Source organism: Lonchura striata, chromosome 5 (assembly GCF_046129695.1).
Source record: "Lonchura striata isolate bLonStr1 chromosome 5, bLonStr1.mat, whole genome shotgun sequence".
Taxonomy (NCBI): Eukaryota; Metazoa; Chordata; class Aves; order Passeriformes; family Estrildidae; genus Lonchura; species Lonchura striata.
Genome location: NC_134607.1, coordinates 72,490,376 through 72,512,325, shown reverse-complemented (window position 1 = coordinate 72,512,325; position 21,950 = coordinate 72,490,376). Strand labels below are relative to the sequence as shown.

Here is a 21,950-nt window from a genome sequence, read left to right as displayed (position 1 = left end):
TCCTGGGTTTTTCCTCACCTACAGACTTGGTCCGTGGAATTCCCTTCCGGAGGGACACGTGGGGCTTCTCCGTTCCCGCCAGGACCCCGGGATGCGCCATTCCCTGGCGCTCAAACAGGGACTGGAAGGGAAAAACAGGGAATTCCCAGTCTGGATGCCGCTGGAAGGACGCGACATTCCCACCCGAACTTCCGAGCGCGGGAAAACGGGAGCTCCTCCCAACTGCTCCGTCCAGTGGAATTCCAAACGTTGGGATGATTCCCTGGGTCCCATCCCATCTCCCTGCCTGCTCCGGGCGGGAATCCGGTGAGGATGGCTCCGGGAGCTCCCGTCCCGCTTTTCCTGGAGCTGCCTCCCACCCACAGAATTCCTGGCACAATCCCGAGCCTCTTCCTCCTCCTCCTCCTCCTCCTCCCTCCACCTTCCCCTCAAATTCCGGCAGAATTCCAGCCCTGCATCCAGCCCGGCTCTCCAGGCTCCTCCCGAGCTGCTCTTCCGGCTTTCCCTGGGAAATCCGTGTGGATTCCCAGGCCTGGAGGGGATCCCAGGGAGCCAAGGGAGCGCTGAGCCCCCACCGTGGATCTCCCAGGCTGCACATTCCCGGGAATTCCGCTCCCGAACCAGCTCCCCTTGGCACCACATTCCTTCCCATCCTCCTCCATGTGCTCCCTTCCCTCTCCTTCCATTCCTGGGAATGCCACTCCCCATTCCTGAGGATGCCACTCCACATTCCCTCTCATCCCTCTCCCTCATTCCGGGTCCCCATTCCTGGTGGGATTCCCTCCAGCTCACGCCGATCTCCTCAGTGAGATCCTCTGGATCCTTCCCATCCCTTTCCACATGCTCCCGTCCCTCTCCTTCCTTCCTTGGGAATTCCACTTCCTATTCCTGGGAATTCAACTCCGCTGGCTCACACTGATCTCCGCAGGGTTGATCCTCTGGCTCTTTCCCATCCCATTCCCATCTCACTCCCACAATCCACGTCTCTATTCCAGCGGAATTCCCGCTGGCTCACACTGATCTCCGCAGGGCTGATCCTCCCATCCCATTCCCATCCCATTCCCACATTCCAGGCCCCCATTCCCATGGAATTCCCGCTGGCTCACACTGATCTCCGCAGGGCTGATCCTCCCATCCCATTCCCATCCCATTCCCACATTCCAGGCCCCCATTCCCATGGAATTCCCGCTGGCTCACACTGATCTCCGCAGGGCTGATCCTCCCATCCCATTCCCACATTCCCGGCCCCCATTCCCATGGAATTCCCGCTGGCTCACACTGATCTCCGCAGGGCTGATCCTCCCATCCCATTCCCATCCCATTCCCACATTCCGGGCCCCCATTCCCATGGAATTCCCGCTGGCTCACACTGATCTCCGCAGGGCTGATCCTCCCATCCCATTCCCACATTCCGGGCCCCCATTCCCATGGAATTCCCGCTGGCTCACACTGATCTCCACAGGGCTGATCCTCCCATCCCATTCCCCCGTTCCAGGCCCCCATTCCCATGGAATTCCCGCTGGCTCACACTGATCTCCGCAGGGCTGATCCTCCCATCCCATTCCCACATTCCAGGCCCCATTCCCACGGAATTCCCGCTGGCTCACACTGATCTCCGCAGGGGTGATCCTCCGGCTGGTCGGGCGCTGTTTCACCGTGGCCGCCCTGGAATCGGCCTCCACCAGCTCCGCCCTCAGCGCCGGCTCGGTGGCCGCCAGGATCTCGTCCAGCTTCTCTGGAATCCAAGGAAAACCGGCTGATCCCGGGGATCCCAGCCCTGGGACGGCTCCCTTACCGAAGCTCATCCCAGAAAATGGGAGGGAGCGTCCCCACCGCTCCTCTTCCCGGCCGGAGGTTTTCCGTGCATTTGGGGCGGCTGATCCCGCTCAGCCGGGGTATTCCATGGGCGCTGTCCCACCCCACATTCCAAGGAATTCTCTGCCTGACACTAACCGGCGAGTTCATCCCGGATTTTGGGTATTCGGGATGAGCCGAGTCCTGCCAGGAGGATGGGAAGCCCAGGGAATCCCAGAACACGGAGGTGTCCGTGGGATCCACATGGATCCGGCACATCCGGCGTTTGTTTGGGATAAACTGGGATATTCCCAGCTGGAATGGACTCCCTGAATGATCCCAATTTTCCATGTCCAGGGCAGGATCCGATGCCCACAGATATTGGGAATATTGGCAGAGCCACCATGGCTGTGTCCAAATTCATGGAATAGGGACTGGGACCGGAATTCCTTCCTCCAGGATCCATCCCGGCACTTTTATCCCTTGGGAACAGCAAGCTGTGCCCGGATGTATCCCAGTGGATCCATTCCCTTGGGAATTCCAGCTGGAATCCTGAACCCTGGGATATGGGAAAAGGCAGGAGGTAGACATGGATTAATTCCCACGGATCCCTCCTGAGCTGATCCCACATTCCCAGCTCCGTGGGGAACATGGAATGGGAACCACCAGGACAGAAAATCCTGGATCAGAAAATCCCAGGAAGGGTTGGGTGGGAAGGGACCTTCAATCCCACCCAGGTCCAACCCTTCCACCAAAAACTTCCCGGTTTTTCTGCAGCCCTCTTGCGACATTCCCGGCACATCCTCAGGGTGGAAACAGCGGGATAATCCACATGGATCCGCCAGGAATAGCAGGAAAAACTCCCTGGAACTGCCAGGAATAGCAGGAAAAACTCCCTGGAACTGCCAGGAATAAAACGGGATAAACTGCCTGGAACTGCCAGGAATAACGGGGAAAACTGCCTGGAACTGCCAGGAATAACGGGGAAAACTGCCTGGAACTGCCAGGAATAACGGGATAAACTCCCTGGAACTGCCAGGAATAACGGGATAAACTCTCTGGAACTGCCAGGAATAATGGATAAACTGCCTGGAAGTGCCAGGAATAACGGGATAAACTGCCTGGAACTGCCAGGAATAACGGGATAAACTCCCTGGAACTGCCAGGAATAATGGATAAATTCCCTGGATTTGCCAGGAATAACGGGATAAACTGCCTGGAACTGCCAGGAATAACGGGATAAACTCCCTGGATTTGCCAGGAATAATGGGATAAACTCCCTGGAACTGCCAGGAATAACGGGATAAACTGCCTGGAACGGCCAGGAGTAGCAGGATAAATTCCCTGGATTTGCCAGGAGAGGCTTTGGGGATTTGGGATAAAGCTGGGCACTGTCATTCCCTCGGATCCCACACGGGACATTCCCGTGGGGAAAACCCGGAGCAGGGATCACACCTGGGAATGGAAGGGCTGGGAATTTTGGGATACAGGAGCATTCCGCCCGCACCCAGCAGAATTCCCGGTGGACATCCCAACTCCCAGCTTCACAATTCCTGGCATTCCAATTCCAGGCATTCCAGTTCCTGCCGGAGCCTCTCCAAGACACCGGAGCCGATCCCGAATTCCAAAATTCTGGCTGAATTCCCTGAGACGCTGCAGGAACAGCGAGCCTCGGGATGCCGGGATCTCCCCCAAGTCTGGATCGGAATCCCGGGAATTTCGGTTTCACTCACCCCCTTTCCTTCTCCGCATGGAGGCTTGGAATGGGAAACAAAACACAGAATCAACCGCATGGAACAATTCCCGCCCCCATTCCCGGCTCCAGCCTGGCTCTTCCCACAGGATCCGGCCTGGGATGTGGGATTTGGGCAGGGCACCTCGGAATTCCAGCCTTTATCCACTGGGATCGTCCCTCCGACCCGGGATTTGGGATTTATCCCAGCTCCAGGCTGGGATCATCCCTTGCCCTCCTCATGGATCCAGGGAAGCCGGGGCAGGATCGGCTGGAATTCCGTCCCCAGGCATGGAAGAGCTCCCAGGGCAATTCCCTGCATCCAAGCCCATGGATTTTGGGATCCCAGGGGGGATCCCAGAGCATCCTGCTGGGAATCTGCTGCTCCAAGGGGATTGGAATGGCAGGGAAAGCGTCGGGAAGGGCAGAGGGGCTGTTTGGGATCCATGGAAAACGGGGCGGGAAGCACCCGGCAGAGCTTTATTTGGGAATGTCCCTTTCCCTGACGGTTCCTCGGGAAGGAGAGCGGCTCCGAGCCGAATCCTGGGAATGCTGATCCATCCCGAGAAAAGGACGGGAAGAGGATGGATCCCCTGTTTTCCCTGGAATGGCTGCAGCCCATTCCTTGATCTGTGGGAATGAGCGCTACAATTCCCTGAAAAAATCATGGGAATTGTGGGATCAGAGCTGGAACGGCCTCCAGATCCTTCTCCCGGGATTGCTGCTCCCAATCCCTCTCCAGGAAAACTGGGAATTGCTGGGAGGGGGGAAGGAGGAATCCCAGGATGGGGGAAAAGTGGGAAAAAGGAGCAGGTCTGGCTCTGCTCCCAAGAATTCCCACCAAAAAAGGAGCCTTGGATTGGGAATACCGGTCTGGAAGCGCCAGGAATCAAGGGTGGGAATTCCAGGGTGGGAATCCAGTTGGAGGCTCAGGATAAAATAAATCCCAGCTGATCCAGTCTGGGAATTCTGGGATCTGATCCCGCAGGGCCTGGCTCCAAGGAGGAGCAAGGGAAGGCTTGGAAAACTGGGAAGGGCATGGAAAAGCAGAGGGAATGGAAAAACAGGGATGGCGCGGAAAACAGGGAGAGCAGGGGGGAAATGGAGAGCACGGAAAAACCAGGGAGGGCCTGGAAAACCAGGAAGGAATTAAAAAAGAGGAAAACCAGGAGGGGCATGGGAAACCAGGAGGAATGGGAAAACTGAGAGCATGGAAAACCAAGGAAAACATGGAAAACCAAGGAAAACATGGAAAACCATGGAGAACCTGGAAAACCATGGAGAACCTGGAAAACCATGGAGAACATGGAAAACCAAGGAAAACATGGAAAACCAAGGAAAACATGGAAAACCATGGAGAACATGGAAAACCAAGGAAAACATGGAAAACCAAGGAAAACATGGAAAACCATGGAGAACATGGAAAACCAAGGAAAACATGGAAAACCAAGGAAAACATGGAAAACCATGGAGAACCTGGAAAACCATGGAGAACATGGAAAACCAAGGAAAACATGGAAAACCAAGGAAAACATGGAAAACCAAGGAAAACATGGAAAACCATGGAGAACCTGGAAAACCAAGGAAAACATGGAAAACCAAGGAAAACATGGAAAACCATGGAGAACATGGAAAACCAAGGAAAACATGGAAAAACCAAGGAAAACATGGAAAAGCAGAAGGAATTAAAAAAAGAGGGAGGGCATGGAAAACAGGGAGAGCTTGGAAAACCAAAAGGAATGGAAAACTGAGCATGGAAAATCAGGGAGAACGTGGAAATCCATGGAGATCATGGAGAACCAAGGAAAACATGGAAAACCGTGGAGAACATGGAAAACCATGGAGAACATGGAAAGCCATGGAGAACATGGAAAACCAAGGAAAACCTGGAAAACCATGGAGAACATGGAAAGCCATGGAGAACATGGAAAACCAAGGAAAACCTGGAAAACCATGGAGAACATGGAAAACCATGGAGAACATGGAAAACCATGGAGAACATGGAAAACCAAGGAAAACATGGAAAACCATGGAGAACATGGAAAACCATGGAGAACATGGAAAACCAAGGAAAACCAAGGAAAACCAAGGAAATGTGGAAAACCATGGAGAACAGGGGAAAAGATGGAAAACCAGGGGGAATGTGGGATCCTGCTGAGCCTCCAGAGTGCCGCATTCCCACATGGAAAATCCCAAATTCCCATAGGAGCTGGGGCAGCATGGGTGGCCTCGGAGCCAGCCCTGCTGCCGGGGACATTCCAAAGTTTTCCCGGGATTTGGGATCCCTCCGTGGCCACGTGGCCACTCCAGGGACATCCAGGGGCAAAGCGCCACCGGATCCGGGAAAAGGGAAGGGATGGAGCGGGATCAGCTCCCGCCCTGCCAGGGGGTCCCAGGGACATCCCAGGTGGCCACCAGGGCTGGGAAAAACAAGGAATTGTGGCAGCGGGAAGCAGGGAATGGTGGGAGGGGAGAGGATTTCAGGGAATCTGGGAATGTGGAGCAGGATGGGGAAAGCAGCAGGAAATGTGGGGATGGGGGAGACGGAGCAATCCTGGAGATCTCCCGGAATTCTCCTGGAGATCTCTTGGAATTCTCCTGGAGCTCTCCTGGATCTATCCTGGAGGTCTCCTGGATCTCACTTGGAGCTCTCCTGGTGGTCTCTTGGAGTTCCCCTGGAGCTCTCCTGAAATTCCAGAGCTCTCCCAGAGCCCTCTTGGAGTTCTCCTGGAGTTCCAGAGCTCTCCCAGAGCTCTCCTGGAGCTCTCCAGGAATTAAAGAGCTCTCCTAGAGCTCTCCTGGAATTCCAGGGCTCTCCCAGAGCTCTCCTGGAATTCCAGGACTCTCCCGGAGCTCTCTTGGAGCTCTCCTGGAGCTCTCCTGGAATTCCAGAGCTCTCCCAGAGCTCTCCTGGAATTCCAGGGCTCTCCCGGAGCTCTCTTGGAGCTCTCCTGGAGCTCTCCTGGAATTCCAGAGCTCACCTGGAGCTCTCCTGGAATTCCAGAGCTCTCCCAGAGCTCTCCTGGAATTCCAGGGCTCTCCTGGAGCTCTCTTGGAGCTCACCTGGAGCTCTCCTGGAATTCCAGGGCTCTCCCGGAGCTCTCTTGGAGCTCTCCTGGAGCTCTCCCAGAATTCCAGAGCTCTCCTGGAGCTCTCCTGGCAGGGTTTGGGATCTGCCCGGAGATGGGAAATCAAAACCTGGGACTGCCGGGTGTGGGAGAGGAGGGAGAGGAGCGGGATGAGGAGCGGGATGAGGAAACGGGAGAGGAGCGGGAGAAGAGAGCGGATCAGGAAAAGGAGCAGGAGCCGGGAATTGATTAGGGAAAGGAGCTGGGAAAAAAACAGGGAAAAGAGGAGGGAAAGGAGCAGGGAAAGGAGCTGGGCATGAAACAGGGAATGGAACTGGGAATTGATCAGGGAAAGGAGCAGGGAATGGAGCTGGGAACTGATCAGGAAATGGAGCTGGGATGGAGCAGGGAAAGGAGCGGGAGAAGAACAGGGAGGAGATCAGGAAGAAGGGCAGGAGCAGGGAGAGGAGCCGGGAAAGGAGTGAGGAAGACGAGGAGAGGAGCAGGAGCAGGGAAAGGAGCAGGGACAGGATTAGGGAATGGAGCAGGGAATGGAGCTGGGAAAGGAGCAGGGAATGGAGCAGGGAATGGAGCAGGGAATGGAGCAGGGAAAGGAGCTGGGAAAGGGACAGGGAAAGGAGCAGGGAACGGAGCAGGAACTGATGAGGGAATAGAGCAGGGAATGGAGCAGGGAATGGAGCAGGGAATGGAGCAAGGAATGGAGCAGGGAATGGAGCAGGGAATGGAGCAAGGAATGGAGCAGGGAATGGAGCAGGGAATGGAGCAGGGAATGGAGCAGGGAATGGAGCAAGGAAAGGAGCTGGGAAAGGGACAGGGAAAGGAGCAGGGAACGGAGCAGGAACTGATGAGGGAATAGAGCAGGGAATGGAGCAGGGAATGGAGCAGGGAATGGAGCAGGATGCCCAAGGCCAGGGCACATCAACCCCTCCACACCCACCTGGAGACTCCCAACATCCTTCCCACGCCCACCTCCACCGGGATGCGCCCCCGGAACGTTGGACATCCCTCCGGACATCCCCTGGACATCCCTCTGACATCCCTCTGGACATTCATCCGGACATCCCTCTGGACATCCCCTGGATATCCCTTTGGACATCTCTGGACATCCCTCCGGACATCTCTGGACATCCCTCCGGACATCCCTCTGACATCCCTCTGGACATTCATCCGGACATCCCTCTGGACATCCCTCTGGACATCTCTGGACATCCCTCTGGACATTCATCCGGACATCCCTCTGGACATCCCTCCGGACATCCTTCCAGACATCCCTCTGGACATCCCTCTGGACATCCCACTGGACATCTCTCTGGACATCTCTCTGGACATCTCTGGACATCCCCTGGACATCCCTCTGGACATTCATCCGGACATCCCTCTGGACATCCCCTGGACATCTCTCTGGACATCCCCCGGACATCCCTCTGGACATCCCTCCGGACATCTCTGGACATCCCTCTGGACATCCCTCTGGACATCCCCTGGACATCCCTCTGGACATCCCCCGGACATCCCTCTGGACATCCCCCGGACATCCCTCTGGACATCCCCCGGACATCCCTCTGGACATCCCTCTGGACATCCCTCTGGACATCTCTGGACATCCCTCTGGACATCCCTCTGGACATCCCCTGGACGTCCCTCTGGACATCCCTCTGGACATCCCTCTGGACATCCCTCGGGACATCCCTCTGGACATCCCTCTGGACATCCCTCGGGACATCCCTCTGGACATCCCTCTGGACATCCCTCGGGACATCCCTCTGGACATCCCCTGGACATCCCTCTGGACATCCCCTGGACATCCCCTGGACATCCCCCGGACATCCCCCGGACAGACACGGGAATCCTGCTCCCCCCAACCACGCCTCCCACACCCCCTCCACCACCACGGGCCCAGGGCGCACATGCGAACCGCCGGAAAACCGCCGGAAAACCACCGGAAAACCTCTGGAAACCTCTGGAAAACGCCGAGGAAGGCGCCAGAGAAGGTTCCCGAGCGCTCCCATCCTTACCCAGCTCCTCCAGCTCGGCCGTCATGGACTTGGAGCGCAGCGTGAGCGTCGTGCTGGGCGCTCGCTTGGGCGGCGGCGGCGCTGCAAGGAACAGAGAGGGCATCTTGCACCTCTTCTCCCGGAATTTCCGCGGCGTGGCCAGGTGCAGGTGCCACTTCTTCTCCACAGCCTGGATCTCCTCGTATTCCCGGGACGAGGAGTCGCACTGCTGCAGGATCTTATTGAGGCTGCGCGTGGACGCGAACTTCTTCATGATTCCCGCCGGGAATGCGCCCGCGGCCTTTGGGAATGTCGGGCCCCCCTCCCGTGGCTCAGCGCCGAGTCCGAGCCATGGTCCCGGAGAGGCTCGCGGGGATCCCGGGATGGATGCGGGAAAAGCGGGAATGCGTCCAGCCCGAGCTCGGGATGCTCTTCCCGCCTCGGCGCGGCCCCCCGAGCGCCTCAGCCCACCCCACCCTGCTCTTCCTCCTCCTCCTCCTCCTCCTCCTCCTCCTCCTCCTCCTCCTGGCCGTGGATCCCAACCCTATGGAAGCGCCGGCGTCCGGCCGGGAGCTGCCCAAGGACGCGTGGCCCGGGACGATCCCAAAAGCGCCCGATCCCGCATTCCCCGAGCAACCCCCCCAGGCCCCCCGGAGCAGCGAGGATGAGTGGAAAGCTCTTCCTCTTCCTCCTCCTCCTCCTCCTCGCTGCTCCGCGCTGACAATGCTGGAATAACGCTCCGGGATTGCCATGGCAACGGCGGCTCCAAGCATCCCTGTGCCTGCGGCAGGGATCCAGCGGGGCGGATTCAGCCCCAGCCGGGCCCACACAGGCGCTGTCACCGGGGTGGGGGGCACACGGGACCAGCACCCCCCCACACACCCCCCGGTCCCCCCCAGCGCCCCTCGGATTCCTTGGAAAAGCGGCCGCGTGGATGCGGAGGATCGGGATGAGGAAGGCGCCGGGCGGGAGCAGCGGGAAGCGCCGAGGGGCAGCGGCTCACCCCGGGCTGGAGCGGCCGGAGCGGCCCCAGCGCTGATTCCCGGCTGAATTCCCGAGGATTATTCCCGGCTGAGCTCCCGAGGCTGCCTGCCGTTCCCACGGCTCGTGCCTTTGTGCCGTGACAGGATAATTGGAGCTCGTCGTGCCAGCGGCGCTCCCTCCTTCCCTCCCTTCCCTCTTCCCTCCCCCGAGCCCCGCGTGCAGCGCTGGGAGCGGCCCCGATCCCGGCCCCCCTTCCCTGCTCCCAGCCCCCCGCTCCAGCCCTGCTCCCAGCCCCCCGACTCCATTCGCTGCTCCAATCCCCCTGATTCCACCCGCTGGTTCCATTCTCTACTCCAATCCCTGCTCCCAGCCCCCTGCTCCCATCCCTGATTCCATCCCTGATTCCATCCTTGATCCCAGCCCTGCTCCCATCCCCCTGCTCCCATCCCTGATTCCATTCTCTACTCCAAGCCCTGCTCCCACCCCCCTGCTCCCATCCCTGCTCCCATCCCTGATTCCATCCCTGATCCCAGCCCTGCTCCCATCCCTGCTCCCATCCCTGATTCCACCCTTGATCCCAACCCTGCTCCCATCCCCCTGCTCCCATCCCTGATTCCATCCCTGATCCCATCCCTGATCCCATCCCTGATCCCAGCCCTGCTCCCATCCTCTGCTCCCACCCCCCTGCTCCCATCCCTGATTCCATCCTTGATCCAGCCCTGATCCCATCCCTGATTCCACTCCCCGATTCCATTCTCTACTCCAATCCCTGCTCCCACCCCCCTGCTCCAATCCCCCTGATTCCATCCCTGATTCCATCCCTGATCCCAGCCCTGCTCCCACCCCCCTGCTCCCATCCCTGATTCCATCCTTGATCCCAGCCCTGCTCCCATCCCTGATTCCACTCCCCGATTCCATTCTCTACTCCAATCCCTGCTCCCACCCCCCTGCTCCCATCCCCCTGATTCCATCCCTGATTCCATCCTTGATCCCAGCCCTGCTCCCATTCCCTACTCCAATCTCCCTGCTCCCATCCCTGATTCCGTCCCTGATCCCAGCCCTGCTCCCATCCTCTGCTCCCACCCCCCTGCTCCCATCCCTGATTCCATGCCTGCTCCCATCTCCGCTCCAATACCCCTGATTCCATTCCTTACTCCCATCCCGATTCCATTCCTTACTCCCATCCCGATTCCATTCCTTACTCCCATCCCGATTCCATCCCTTACTCCCACCCCCCTGCCCCTATCCCTGTTTCCAATTCCTGCTTCCATTCCTGCTTCCATCCATCCATCCATCCCTGCTCCTGTCCCTCCTCTCCCGCTGTTTCCATGCCTCGCTCCTGTCTCCTGCTCCCATCCCGTTTCCATCCCCTGCTCCAATCCCTCTGCTCCCGTTCCTGCTCCTCTCCTGTTTCCATTCCCTGCTCCCATCTCAGCTCCCATCCCTGTTCCCATCTCCCCATTTCCATCCTCATGCTCCCATTCCCCGTTCCTGGTTTTCATCCCTCCGCTTCCATCCCCTGTTCTCATCTCTCTGATCCCATTCCCTGTTCCCATCCCATTCCCATTCCCTGCTCTCATCCCATTCCCATTCCCTGCTCTCATCCCATTCCCATTCCCTGCTCTCATCCCATTCCCATTCCCTGTTCCCATCCCATTCCCATTCCCTGCTCCCATCCCATTCCCATTCCCTGCTCCCATTCCCTGCTCCCATCCCATTCCCATTCCCTGCTCTCATCCCATTCCCATTCCCTGCTCCCATCCCATTCCCATTCCCTGCTCCCATTCCCTGTTCCCATCCCATTCCCATTCCCTGCTCCCATCCCATTCCCATTCCCTGCTCCCATCCCATTCCCATTCCCATTCCCTGCTCTCATCCCATTCCCATTCCCTGCTCCCATCCCATTCCCATTCCCTGCTCCCATCCCATTCCCCTTCCCTGTTCCCATCCCATTCCCATTCCCTGCTCCCATCCCATTTCCTGTTCCTGTCCCTGCTCCCATCCCATTCCCATTCCCTGCTCCCATTCCCTGCTCCCATCATTCCTCATCCCATTCCCATTCCCTGCTCCCATTCCCTGCTCCCATCCCATTCCCATTCCCTGCTCCCATCCCATTTCCATTCCCTGCTCCATTCATTCCCTGCTCCCATCCCATTCCCATTCCCTGCTCCCATCCCATTTCCATTCCCTGCTCCCATTCCCTGTTCCCATCCCATTCCCATTCCCTGCTCCCATCCCATTCCCATTCCCTGCTCCCATCCCTCTGCTCCCGTCCCTCCACTTCCATTTCATTTTTCCATCCCTGCTTCCATCTTCCTGCTCCTGCCCCTCCATCCCATCCCGCTCCTGCTTCCCAAACTCCCATTCCCCTTTTCCCATCCCCAGAATTCCACCCTTTTTCTCATTCCCCTTTTCCCACCCGCCTCCTCCCATTCCCTGGAATTCCATTCCCAATCCCCCCAAGCCCCTCCTGGCTCCTTCCAGATGTTCCCGTCCTCCTGGACAAATCCCTGCCCTGCCCGAGCTCTTGGATCTGCTCCCAAAATCCAGAACCCATGGAATGAAATCCCAGAAGTTTCTGGGATCCCCCAGGACTAAGTGTGCCCAGGAATTCCCACAGCAACTCCCTGGCTCCATCCCGGAATTCTTGGTGTTCCTTTGGGATCACCATCCTGCCCCCCAACATTCCCAGCAATTCCCAGGGTTGTTTCGTATCCCAGCAATTCCCAGGTGGAGATGGAGCCTGGAGCAGCTGATGGGAATTCCAGGAATTCTGGATCGTGGGAATCAAAAGCGATTCCCAAAACCCATCCCAGACCCCCCAGATCCCTCCTAAATCCCTCCCTGAATTCCCAGCCCATCCCTCCCTTCCCACATCCATGAGCTCCCAAAACTCCTGTTCCTTGTTCACCACAATTCCAGACATTCCTGATACTGGGAATTCTTGGGAATCCAAGCAATTCCCAAAAAACCCCACAGCTCCAGGAACTCCAGACCCTGGGAATCAAAGCCATTCCCAAAAGCACCACGGCTCCAGGAATTCCAGACCTTGGGAATCCAAGCCATTCCCAAAAAAACACCACAAGCCCAAGAGTTCCAGCTCTTGGGAATCCATAAAACTCCCAAAAAGCACCACGGCTCCAGGAATTCCAGACCTTGGAAATCCAAGCCATTCCCAAAAAACACCACAAATCCAGGAATTCCAGCTCTTGGGAAAAGTCCCAAAAAACACCACAACTCCACAGATGTGGTTGGGATCATCCTGAGCTTCCCTGCCCACCGCCCACATTCCCAAAAATCAGCACATCCCAGAAACTGGCACATCCCAAAAATGGATGTGTTCCAAAACTGGGAGCATCCCAAAAATCTTTGTATCCCAAACATGAATGCATCCCAAAAACCAGGGCATCCCAAAAAATGATGCATCACAAAAATGGGCACTTCCCAAAGTGGGAAAATCCCAAAATGGGTGCATCCCAAAAAATAATGAATCCCAAAAATCAATGCTTACCAAAAATCAGCACATCCTAAAATGAGCAAATCCCCAAAAAATTTGCATCCCAAAACCCAGCACATCCTAAAAATGGGCACATCCCAAACCTGGTGCATTCCAAAAATTGGCACATCCCAAAAATCGAGACATCCAAAAAATCAACGCATCCCAAAAATCAGCACGTCCCAAAAAACGGACATATCCCAAAAATCAGCGCATCCCAAAAGTTGGAACATCCCAAAATGGGAACATCCCAGAAATCAGCACATCCCAAAAATCAACGCTTCCCAAAACATTGCACATCCCAAAATGGGCACATCCCAAAAACCTTCACATCCAAAAATTGGTGCATCCCAAAAAACCACAGCATCCCAAACATCAGCACATCCAGAATTGGTGCTTCCCAAAACTGGAAACATCCCAAAAATCAGCGTATCCCGCAAATCAGCACATCCCAAAAAACGGCACTTTCTAAACAACAGCACATCCCAAAAAATGGGCGCATCCCAAAAATCATTGCATCCCAAAAACCAGCACATCCCAAAAAATGGCACATCCCAAAAAATGGACATATCCCAAAAATCAGTGCATCCCAACATCAACAAAAAATGCATCCCAGTGCATCCCAAAAACCAGCGTTTCCCAGAAACTGGCACATCCCAAAAAAAAGGGTACATCCTGAAAAAAATGGAAACATCCCAAAAACCATTGCATCCCAAAATTGGCACATCCTGAAATTGGCATATCCCAAAAATTGGCACATCTTAAAAAACGGACACATCCCAAAAATCATTGCATCCCAAAAATCAGCACATCCCAACACCAACACATCCCAAAAATCTGTGCCTCCTGAAATGGATGCATCCCAAAAACTGGCATATCCCAAAAAAACAGGGCATCCCAAAAATCATTGCATCCCAAAATTGATGCATCCCAAAAAACAGCACATTCCAAAAAAAAAAGTACATCCCAAAAATTGCTGCAGCCAAAAAGTCACCACATCCCAAAAACCCGGAACATCCCAACGTTCCCACCCGGAATTTTCCACCCTCCCCACTCCCACCTCCCCTCCCACCATTCCCTCTCCTCCCTGGGGCCACTCCGGCCCATCCCAAATCCAAGGAATTCCTGAAATCCCAGAAACCAGCGCATCCCAAAAGACGGCACATCCCAAAAATCGGTGCATCCCAAAAATCCTGAAATTGGTGCATCCCAAATCCCAATGTATCTCGAAAATCAGCACACCCCAAAAACGGGGAAATTCCAAAAAATTGGCATATCCCAAAAATCATTGCATCCCTGTATCAACACATCCCAAAAATTGGCGGATCCCAAAAACCAGCTCATCCCAAAAAACTTCACATCCTGAAATTGGTGCATCCCAAAAACTGGCACATCCCACAAATCAGCACATCCCAAAAATCAGCACATCCCAGAAACTGGCGCATCCCAAAAAATGGGCACATCCCAAAAACCGGCACATTCCAAACATCAAGACATCCCAAAGACGGGCACATCCTAAAAAACAGCACATCCCGAAATTGGTGCATCCCAAAAAATGGCACATCTTAAAAAATGGACACATCCCAAAAGTCATTCCATCCCAAAAACGGGCACATCCCAAAAAACTGGCACATCCCAGAATTGGTGCATCCTGAAATTGTCACATTCCAAAAACAAGCACATCCCAATAAATGGAAACATCCCAAAAATTGTTGCATCCCAAAAACTGGCACATTCCAAACATCAACACATCCCAAAAATCTACGCATCCCAAAATTGGCACATCCCAAAAAATGGACACATCCCAAAAATCATTGCATCCCAAAAACTGGCGCATCCCAAACATCGTTATATCCCATAAATCTATTGATCCTGAAATTGTCGCATTCCAAAACCAGGCGCATCCCAAAAAATGGACACATCCCAAAAATTGTTGCATCCCAAAAAACTGGTGCATCCCAAAAATCATTACATCCCAAAAACAAGCACATCCCAAAAAACGGGCACATCCCGAAATTGGTGCATCCCAGACAATAGAAACATCCCAAAAATCATTGCATCCCAAAAACTGGCGCATCCCAATCATCATTTTATCCCATAAATCTATGGATCCTGAAGTCACATTCCAAAACCAGGCACATCCCAAAAAATGGACACATCCCAAAAATTGCTGCATCCCAAAAACAGGCATGTCCCGAAAAACGGGCACATCCCGAAAAACGGGCACATCCCGAAATTGGTGCATCCCAGACAATAGACACATCCCAAAAATCGTTGCATCCCAAAAACTGGCGCATCCCAAAAAATGGACACATCCCAAAATATGCTGCATCCTGAAACTGTTGCATCCCAAAACCAGGCGCATCCCAAAAAACGGACACGCGCCACAGATCATTCCATCCCAAACAATGGATGCATCCTAGAAAACCGCCACATCCCAAACATCAGCGCATCCCAAAAATCGGCGCATCCCAAAAAACGGTGCATCCCAAACATCAACACATCCCAAAAATCGGCGCATCCCAAAAAACGGTGCATCCCAAAAATTGGTGCATCCTGAAAAACGGTGCATCCCAAACATCAACACATCCCAAAAATCTGTGCATCCCAAAAAACGGTGCATCCCAAACATCGGTGCATCCCAAAAATTGGTGCATCCCAAACATCAACACATCCCAAAAATCAGCGCATCCCAAAAAACGGTGCATCCCAAAAATCGGTGCATCCCAAAAAACGGCGCATCCCAAACATTAACACATCCCAAAAATCGGCGCATCCCAAAAAACAGCGCATCCCAAACATCAACACATCCCAAAAATCGGCGCATCCCAAACATCAACACATCCCAAAAAACGGTGCATCCCAAACATCGGCGCATCCCAAAAAACGGCGCATCCCAAACATCAACACATCCCAAACATCAACACATCCCAAAAAATGGTGCATCCCAAACATCAACACATCCCAAAAAATCGGCGCATCCCAAAAAACGGACGCGCCCCAACGTGTGCCCTGAGAGCCGCCACATCCCGACTTTCCCACCCTGGAATTTTCCCGCCCCGCCGCTGCCTCTCCTTGGTGGTGCCGCTCTGGCCCGTGGCGGGAACGGCGGGAATGGCGGGAACGGCGGGAATGGCGGGAACGGCGGGAACGGTGGGAATGGAGGGAATGACGGGAATGGCGGGAATGGCGGGAACGGTGGGAATGGAGGGAATGGCGGGAATGGCGGGAATGGCGGGAATGGCGGGAACGGTGGGAACGGCGGGAATGGCGGGAACGGCGGGAATGGCGCTCACCCTTTTTGCGGGATCCCTCCTCGGAGTCGGGCTTGCGGCTGACGGACACGACTTTCATCAGGAGCTGATTCCCGCCCTGCCGGATCAGCGCCACCACCTGCTTGTGCCCCACCTTCACCACGTTCACTCCGTTCACCTGCATTCCCAAGAAAAAATAAAAAAATGGATCAGAATTCCCAGCTGGGGGGAAAAAAAACCCCAAAAAACTATGGAAATAGTCCGCAAAAATCCCGCTTTTCCCAGGTTTTTTCCCCCCCCCCCCCCTTCCCGGCTTTTCCCGGCTTTTTGTGTGGAGGTTGGGAGTCGCCGCCTGGTGATGGAGAGGAGGAGATGGGAATTGCCGATTCCTGCGGGGAGATTCCAAAAAAAATTCCCAGTTTCTTTCAGGCCTGGGAGAATCCCTCTGCTCTCCCAGGCCTGCGGATCCAGGAAATCCTGGAATGGGTTGGGAACGGCCTTGAATCCCATCCAGATCCAAGGGAAGGGACCTCCCGCTATCCCGGCTGATCCCGGCTGGCCTCGGGCACTTCCAGGGATTCCCAGCCCTTGGAATGGGGTCGAAGGTCCTTTCCCACCCAAAGCATTCCAGGAGATTCCACGATTTTGTGGAATTCCATCCCTTCATCCAGGAGCAGCCTGAGCTGCTGATGATTCCTGGGAATTCGAAGCTTCCGGGAACAAAGGAGCCGGAATGGGCTCAGGGCCATCCCTTGGGATGGACCCATGGGATAAACACGGAGCGTTGGGAAGAACTCCAGGGATTTGGGGATCAACCTTCAGCAGGAGGAAAGAGCGGAAATCCTGGAATTGCCACTCCAGAGAGTTTGGGATTATCCGGGACTCTCCAGATCCCAAAATCCTCCTGAGGATCCCGGCTCGGACATTTCCCTCCTCTCCAAGTCCACCCCATTCCATGGACAAGTTCCCATGGGATTTACTGGAATCCATGGAATGGTTTTCCAGGGAATTCTCTCCATGTGCACTGAGCTCCTTCCAAACTGCCGGAATTCCACATTCCAGAGGCAGGAATTCCTGGATCCTCGTCCCTTTTTCCCACCTCCTGAATCATTCCCAGATCCCATCCCAATCCTGCTGGATCCATCCCCCATCTGGGATCTACATGGGAATTTCAGGGAGCTTGGGAATTTTGTCCTTCCAGGAACTGCCACGTCCAAATAAAAAAATCTGGGAGAAACCCAGAAATATCTGTGAGAATTCCCTTTTTCCAAGAGAATTCCTGAGCCTGGAATCTCCATTCCCTGCCTGGCAGGGTTTGCCGGAATGGGAAATTCCCAAGGTTCTCCCGTCAGCATTTCCTGGGTTGGGAATGAAATCCTGGAATCTGGGAATCCCTGGAAATCCCACTGGGAAAATTCCCAGAATGGCCACTCCCACCCCTGATCCATGGATTTGAAATCCCTCAGGAATGGCGATTCTCACTGCCCTGCTCAGCCCGTTCCCATCCTTCCCAACCTTTTCCATGAAGGATTTTTCCCAAATATTCCATCCCTGGCTCTGCTTGAGGCCATTTTCTCTCATCCCATCCCTTTTCCCTGGGATCAGATTCCGATTCCCACCCGGATCCAGCCAGGGAATTGTTGGGAATTGTCTCCCAACTCCTAATTCCGTTTATTTCCACCCGAATCCCGCGGTTCCAACGGAATTCCAACGAAACCCTCGGGATAACCTGAGCCCGATCTCCACCTGCACGGAATTCCTTGGGATTTCAATGCTGGAATTCCCTGTGCTCCCAACTCATCCATGCCTTGATTTCCCTCAACTCTCCCGCTCTGGAAAACTGGGAGAGCCCAGTGCTCATCCTGAGCCTCCGGAATTCCGGGGCTGAGCAGCATTCCCAGACCCCCCTCCCGCAGATCTCCGGGATCCGCTCTCCCAGCCCGGTAATTTGGGAATGGATATTTTTAGGAATTCCTCTCTCCTTGGTTACTGGGAAACTTCGTGTTCCCAGAGACATCTCCCGGAGAAATCCGAGCTCCGCATTCCTTCCCAACTCGGAGCAGAACATTCCAGCTTTTTTTCCCCGCACCAGAATATCCCAAATTTTGAGCATTTCCATAAGAAAAAATGGAGCTGGATCAGCCTCTTCCCACTTTTTTTTTTTTTTTTGGGAGCTCCCGATGCTCCCAAATTCCTGACGATCCGAAATCCTGGCCTTTGATATTTCCTCGGATCCTTTTTATCAACCTCCCACGCTCCGGAGCCGGAATTATCCGCAGTTCCTGCTTTTTTTGCTTCCTGACCTTTCCAGCAGGGAGAGGATCCGGGAATGTTTCTGCGTTCCCTCATTCCCGCAATTCCAGAGGGGGAATGTTTTGTCCCAGAGGACTTTTCCCCCCATTTCCTGGATTTTTGGGCTCCATGTCCTTAAGAAAAACTCTGGAATTTTGTTCATTTGGATCATGGAATTGTTGGGATTGGATTGTCCCATTCCCACCACTGCCCAGAGAAGGTTTTTCCTCATTCCTAAAGAAAATAATGGAATTGTTGAGGCTGGAAAAGCCCTCGGAGACCACCACTAACTGACATTCCCAAATCCAAGTTTTTTTAAACATTCCCAAAGATTTGACTCCACTCCCACCCCTTCCAAAGCTTCTCAACCTTTTCCGTGGAGCAACATTCCCAAATCTTCCATCCAAACCTCCCGAGAGGTCAGACCTTGGCAATTCCCCGGCCTGGCGCCGGGAATTTCCTCATGGAGCCATTCCTGGAATGTGGTTCCTCAGATCACGGAATTGTTGGAAGCTGGAAAAGCCCACGGAGATCAAATCCCAGAATTCCCAGCTCTGCCAGGGCCACCCTGGATCCAGGTCCCCCAAATCCACAGGGATTTGATTCCCTCCAGGAGGAATTTTCCCAATTTTCAGCCTAAGCTGTGGCTGTTCCAGAGGCTGCTCCAGATTTTCCAGGAGGAATTCCAAATGGAATTCAGGCCTGGAATTGGCACCGAGGGAAGCCTGGGAGAGCTCCAGGAGCGACCCAGTTCTCAAAGGGAATGTGGGGACTCCGGAGCCTCCGGATCCACAGCTGGAGAATTCCAGAACCTCCTAATCCTGGTTTGGAAAACTCCTGGAAGCTCCAACGCCTGGGGGACTCTGGATCCCTCTGGATCCACACCTGGAAAACTCCTGGAAGCTCCAACGCCTGGAGGACACCGGAGCCCTCTGGATCCACACCTGCAGAATTCCAGACCCTCCTGATCCCAGCCTGGAAAACTCCTGGAAGTTCCATGACCTGGGGGACTCTGGATCCCTCCGGAGCAACAGCTGGGGGATTTATGGAAGCTTGGAATCCGCAGGAATTTCCCCATGGAAAGGGGGCCAGGCCCTGGCAGGGGCTGCCCAGGGAGGTTCGGAGTGCCCATCCCTGGAGGTGTCCAGGGAATTCCTGGAATTCCACTCAGTGCTCTGGGCTGGCGATTGGGCCCAGCTTGGACTCGGTGCCCTTGGAATTCTTTTCCAAGCCCAGGGATCCCGGGATTCTGAGGTTAGAAGAACATGGGAACAGCTCCAGGATTTTGGGAAGCCTCTCCCGAACGCGGAGCACGGACATTCCCGGTGTCGCACTGGCACCAAAAGGAAGTTCAGGGAATATGTGAGGCTGGAGCTGGGAAATTATCCATGGAAAAGGAGGAGAGGAAGAAAATCTGGAAATTGGATTCCATGGACAAAAGGAGCTCCCAAGAGCTCAGAGGGAAAGGGACAATTCCCAGTGAGGAAGGAAGAGCTCAGGGAATTCCCAGAACAGCTCCTGAATCCACTGGGACGAATCCAGGGGAGGCCCTGGAGGTGCTGAAAGGCAGGAGCCCCTCTGGAGTTGGGTTGGGAAATCTGGGAATGTTCCCCTGGAGAAGGGAGGGATCCAGGGAGAGCTTCCAGCACATTCCAGGAGCTCCAGGAGAGCTGCAGAGGGACTGGGGACAAGGATGGAGGGACAGGACCCAGGGAATGGCTCCCACTGCCAGAGGGCAGCCAGGGATGGGAGATTGGGAATGAGGAATTCCTGGCTGGGCTGGGATTGCCAGAGCAGCTGGGGCTGCCCCTGGATCCCTGGAATGTCCCAGGAAAGGTTGGATCAGCCTGGGATCTCAGGAGGTGTCCAGGGGTTGGAAGTGGATGGGCTCTGAGGTTCTTCCGACCCAAACCACACCAGGATTGGGGAATTGTGGAATCCTTGTCCATGGAATGCCGGCGGTGCCTCGGGAAGGGCCCCGAGCCCCCCCGGGCTGGGCAGGGGCTGCCGGGATCCGTGCAGGGAGAGCCCGGGAAAATGGGATCTGCCCCGGGAAAAGTGGGATCTCCCCTGGGAAAAGTGGGATCTGCCCTGGGAAAAGTGGGATCTCCCCTGGGAAAAGTGGGATCTGCCCCGGGAAAAGTGGGATCTCCCCTGGGAAAAGTGGGATCCGCCCCGGGAAAAGTGGGATCCGCCCCGGGAAAAGTGGGATCTGCCCCGGGACAAGTGGGATCTGCCCCAGGAAAAGTGGGATCTGCCCCGGGACAAGTGGGATCTGCCCCAGGAAAAGTGGGATCCGCCCCGGGAAAAGTGGGATCCGCCCCAGGACAAGTGGGATCTGCCCCGGGAAAAGTGGGATCCGCCCCAGGACAAGTGGGATCTGCCCTGGGAAAAGTGGGATCCGCCCCAGGACAAGTGGGATCTGCCCTGGGAAAAGTGGGATCTGCCCCGGGAAAAGTGGGATCTGCCCCAGGAAAAGTGGGATCTGCCCCGGGAAAAGTGGGATCTGCCCCGGGAAAAGTGGGATCGGCCCTGGGAAAAGTGGGATCTGTCCTGGGAAAAGTGGGATCTGCCCCGGGACAAGTGGGATCTGCCCTGGGAAAAGTGGGATCTGCCCCGGGAAAAGTGGGATCTGCTCCGGGAAAAGTGGGATCCGCCCCGGGAAAAGTGGGATCCGCCCCGGGAAAAGTGGGATCCGCCCCGGGAAAAGTGGGATCTGCCCCGGGATCGGGGCGGCTCTGCCGGCATCGGGGCAGGATCGGGAATGTCCTCCTGGCTCTGCCCAGCTCCTGCCAGGAGCCAGCGGGGATCGGGATCTGCTCCAGGGAATGAGCCCCGGGAAAAGAGGGAGCGGCCTCAGCCCGGCCAGGGCAGGCTGGGATTGGAGATTTGGGAATTTCTCCATGGAAAGGAGCCTCCAGCCATCCCAAATCCCTCCAGGCTTTGCTTTGCTCCTCCTCCTGCCAGGAGAAGCAGGAGTTTGGATATCCCAGGTCTCTTCCCAGTTTTCCATGGAGACAGAGCCAGCAATCCTCAGCGGGGAGAAAATCGGGATCAGATTCCCACCCAGAGCACAACCAGCAGCACAAAATGCCAGGGATCCATCCCAAATGGAATCCTGGAATGGTTGGGGTGAGAAGGAAGCTCAAAGCTCATTCCAGGGACAATTCCCACCATCCCAGGCTGCTCCAGCCTTTCCTTGGACATTCCAGGGATCCAGGGGCAGCCCCAGCTGCTCTGGCAATCCCAGCCCAGCCAGGAATTCCTCATTCCCAATCTCCCATCCCTGGCTGCCCTCTGGCAGTGAGAGCCATT

At 55.2% G+C, this 21,950-nt stretch overlaps 1 protein-coding gene across 1 annotated transcript in view; it reads right to left on the bottom strand.

The window, feature by feature from the left end:
• Nucleotides 1–21,950, bottom strand: part of SHANK3 (SH3 and multiple ankyrin repeat domains 3) — a 146,813-nt gene that overhangs the window by 31,519 nt on the left and 93,344 nt on the right. Inside the window, exons 16-20 of the mRNA XM_077783730.1 lie at nt 16,386–16,521; nt 8,631–8,711; nt 3,528–3,551; nt 1,608–1,735; nt 19–121 (exon numbers count right to left, since the gene is read on the bottom strand). Coding sequence (XP_077639856.1) covers nt 19–121; nt 1,608–1,735; nt 3,528–3,551; nt 8,631–8,711; nt 16,386–16,521 — 472 coding nt within the window. The remainder of the gene's footprint in view (nt 1–18; nt 122–1,607; nt 1,736–3,527; nt 3,552–8,630; nt 8,712–16,385; nt 16,522–21,950) is intronic.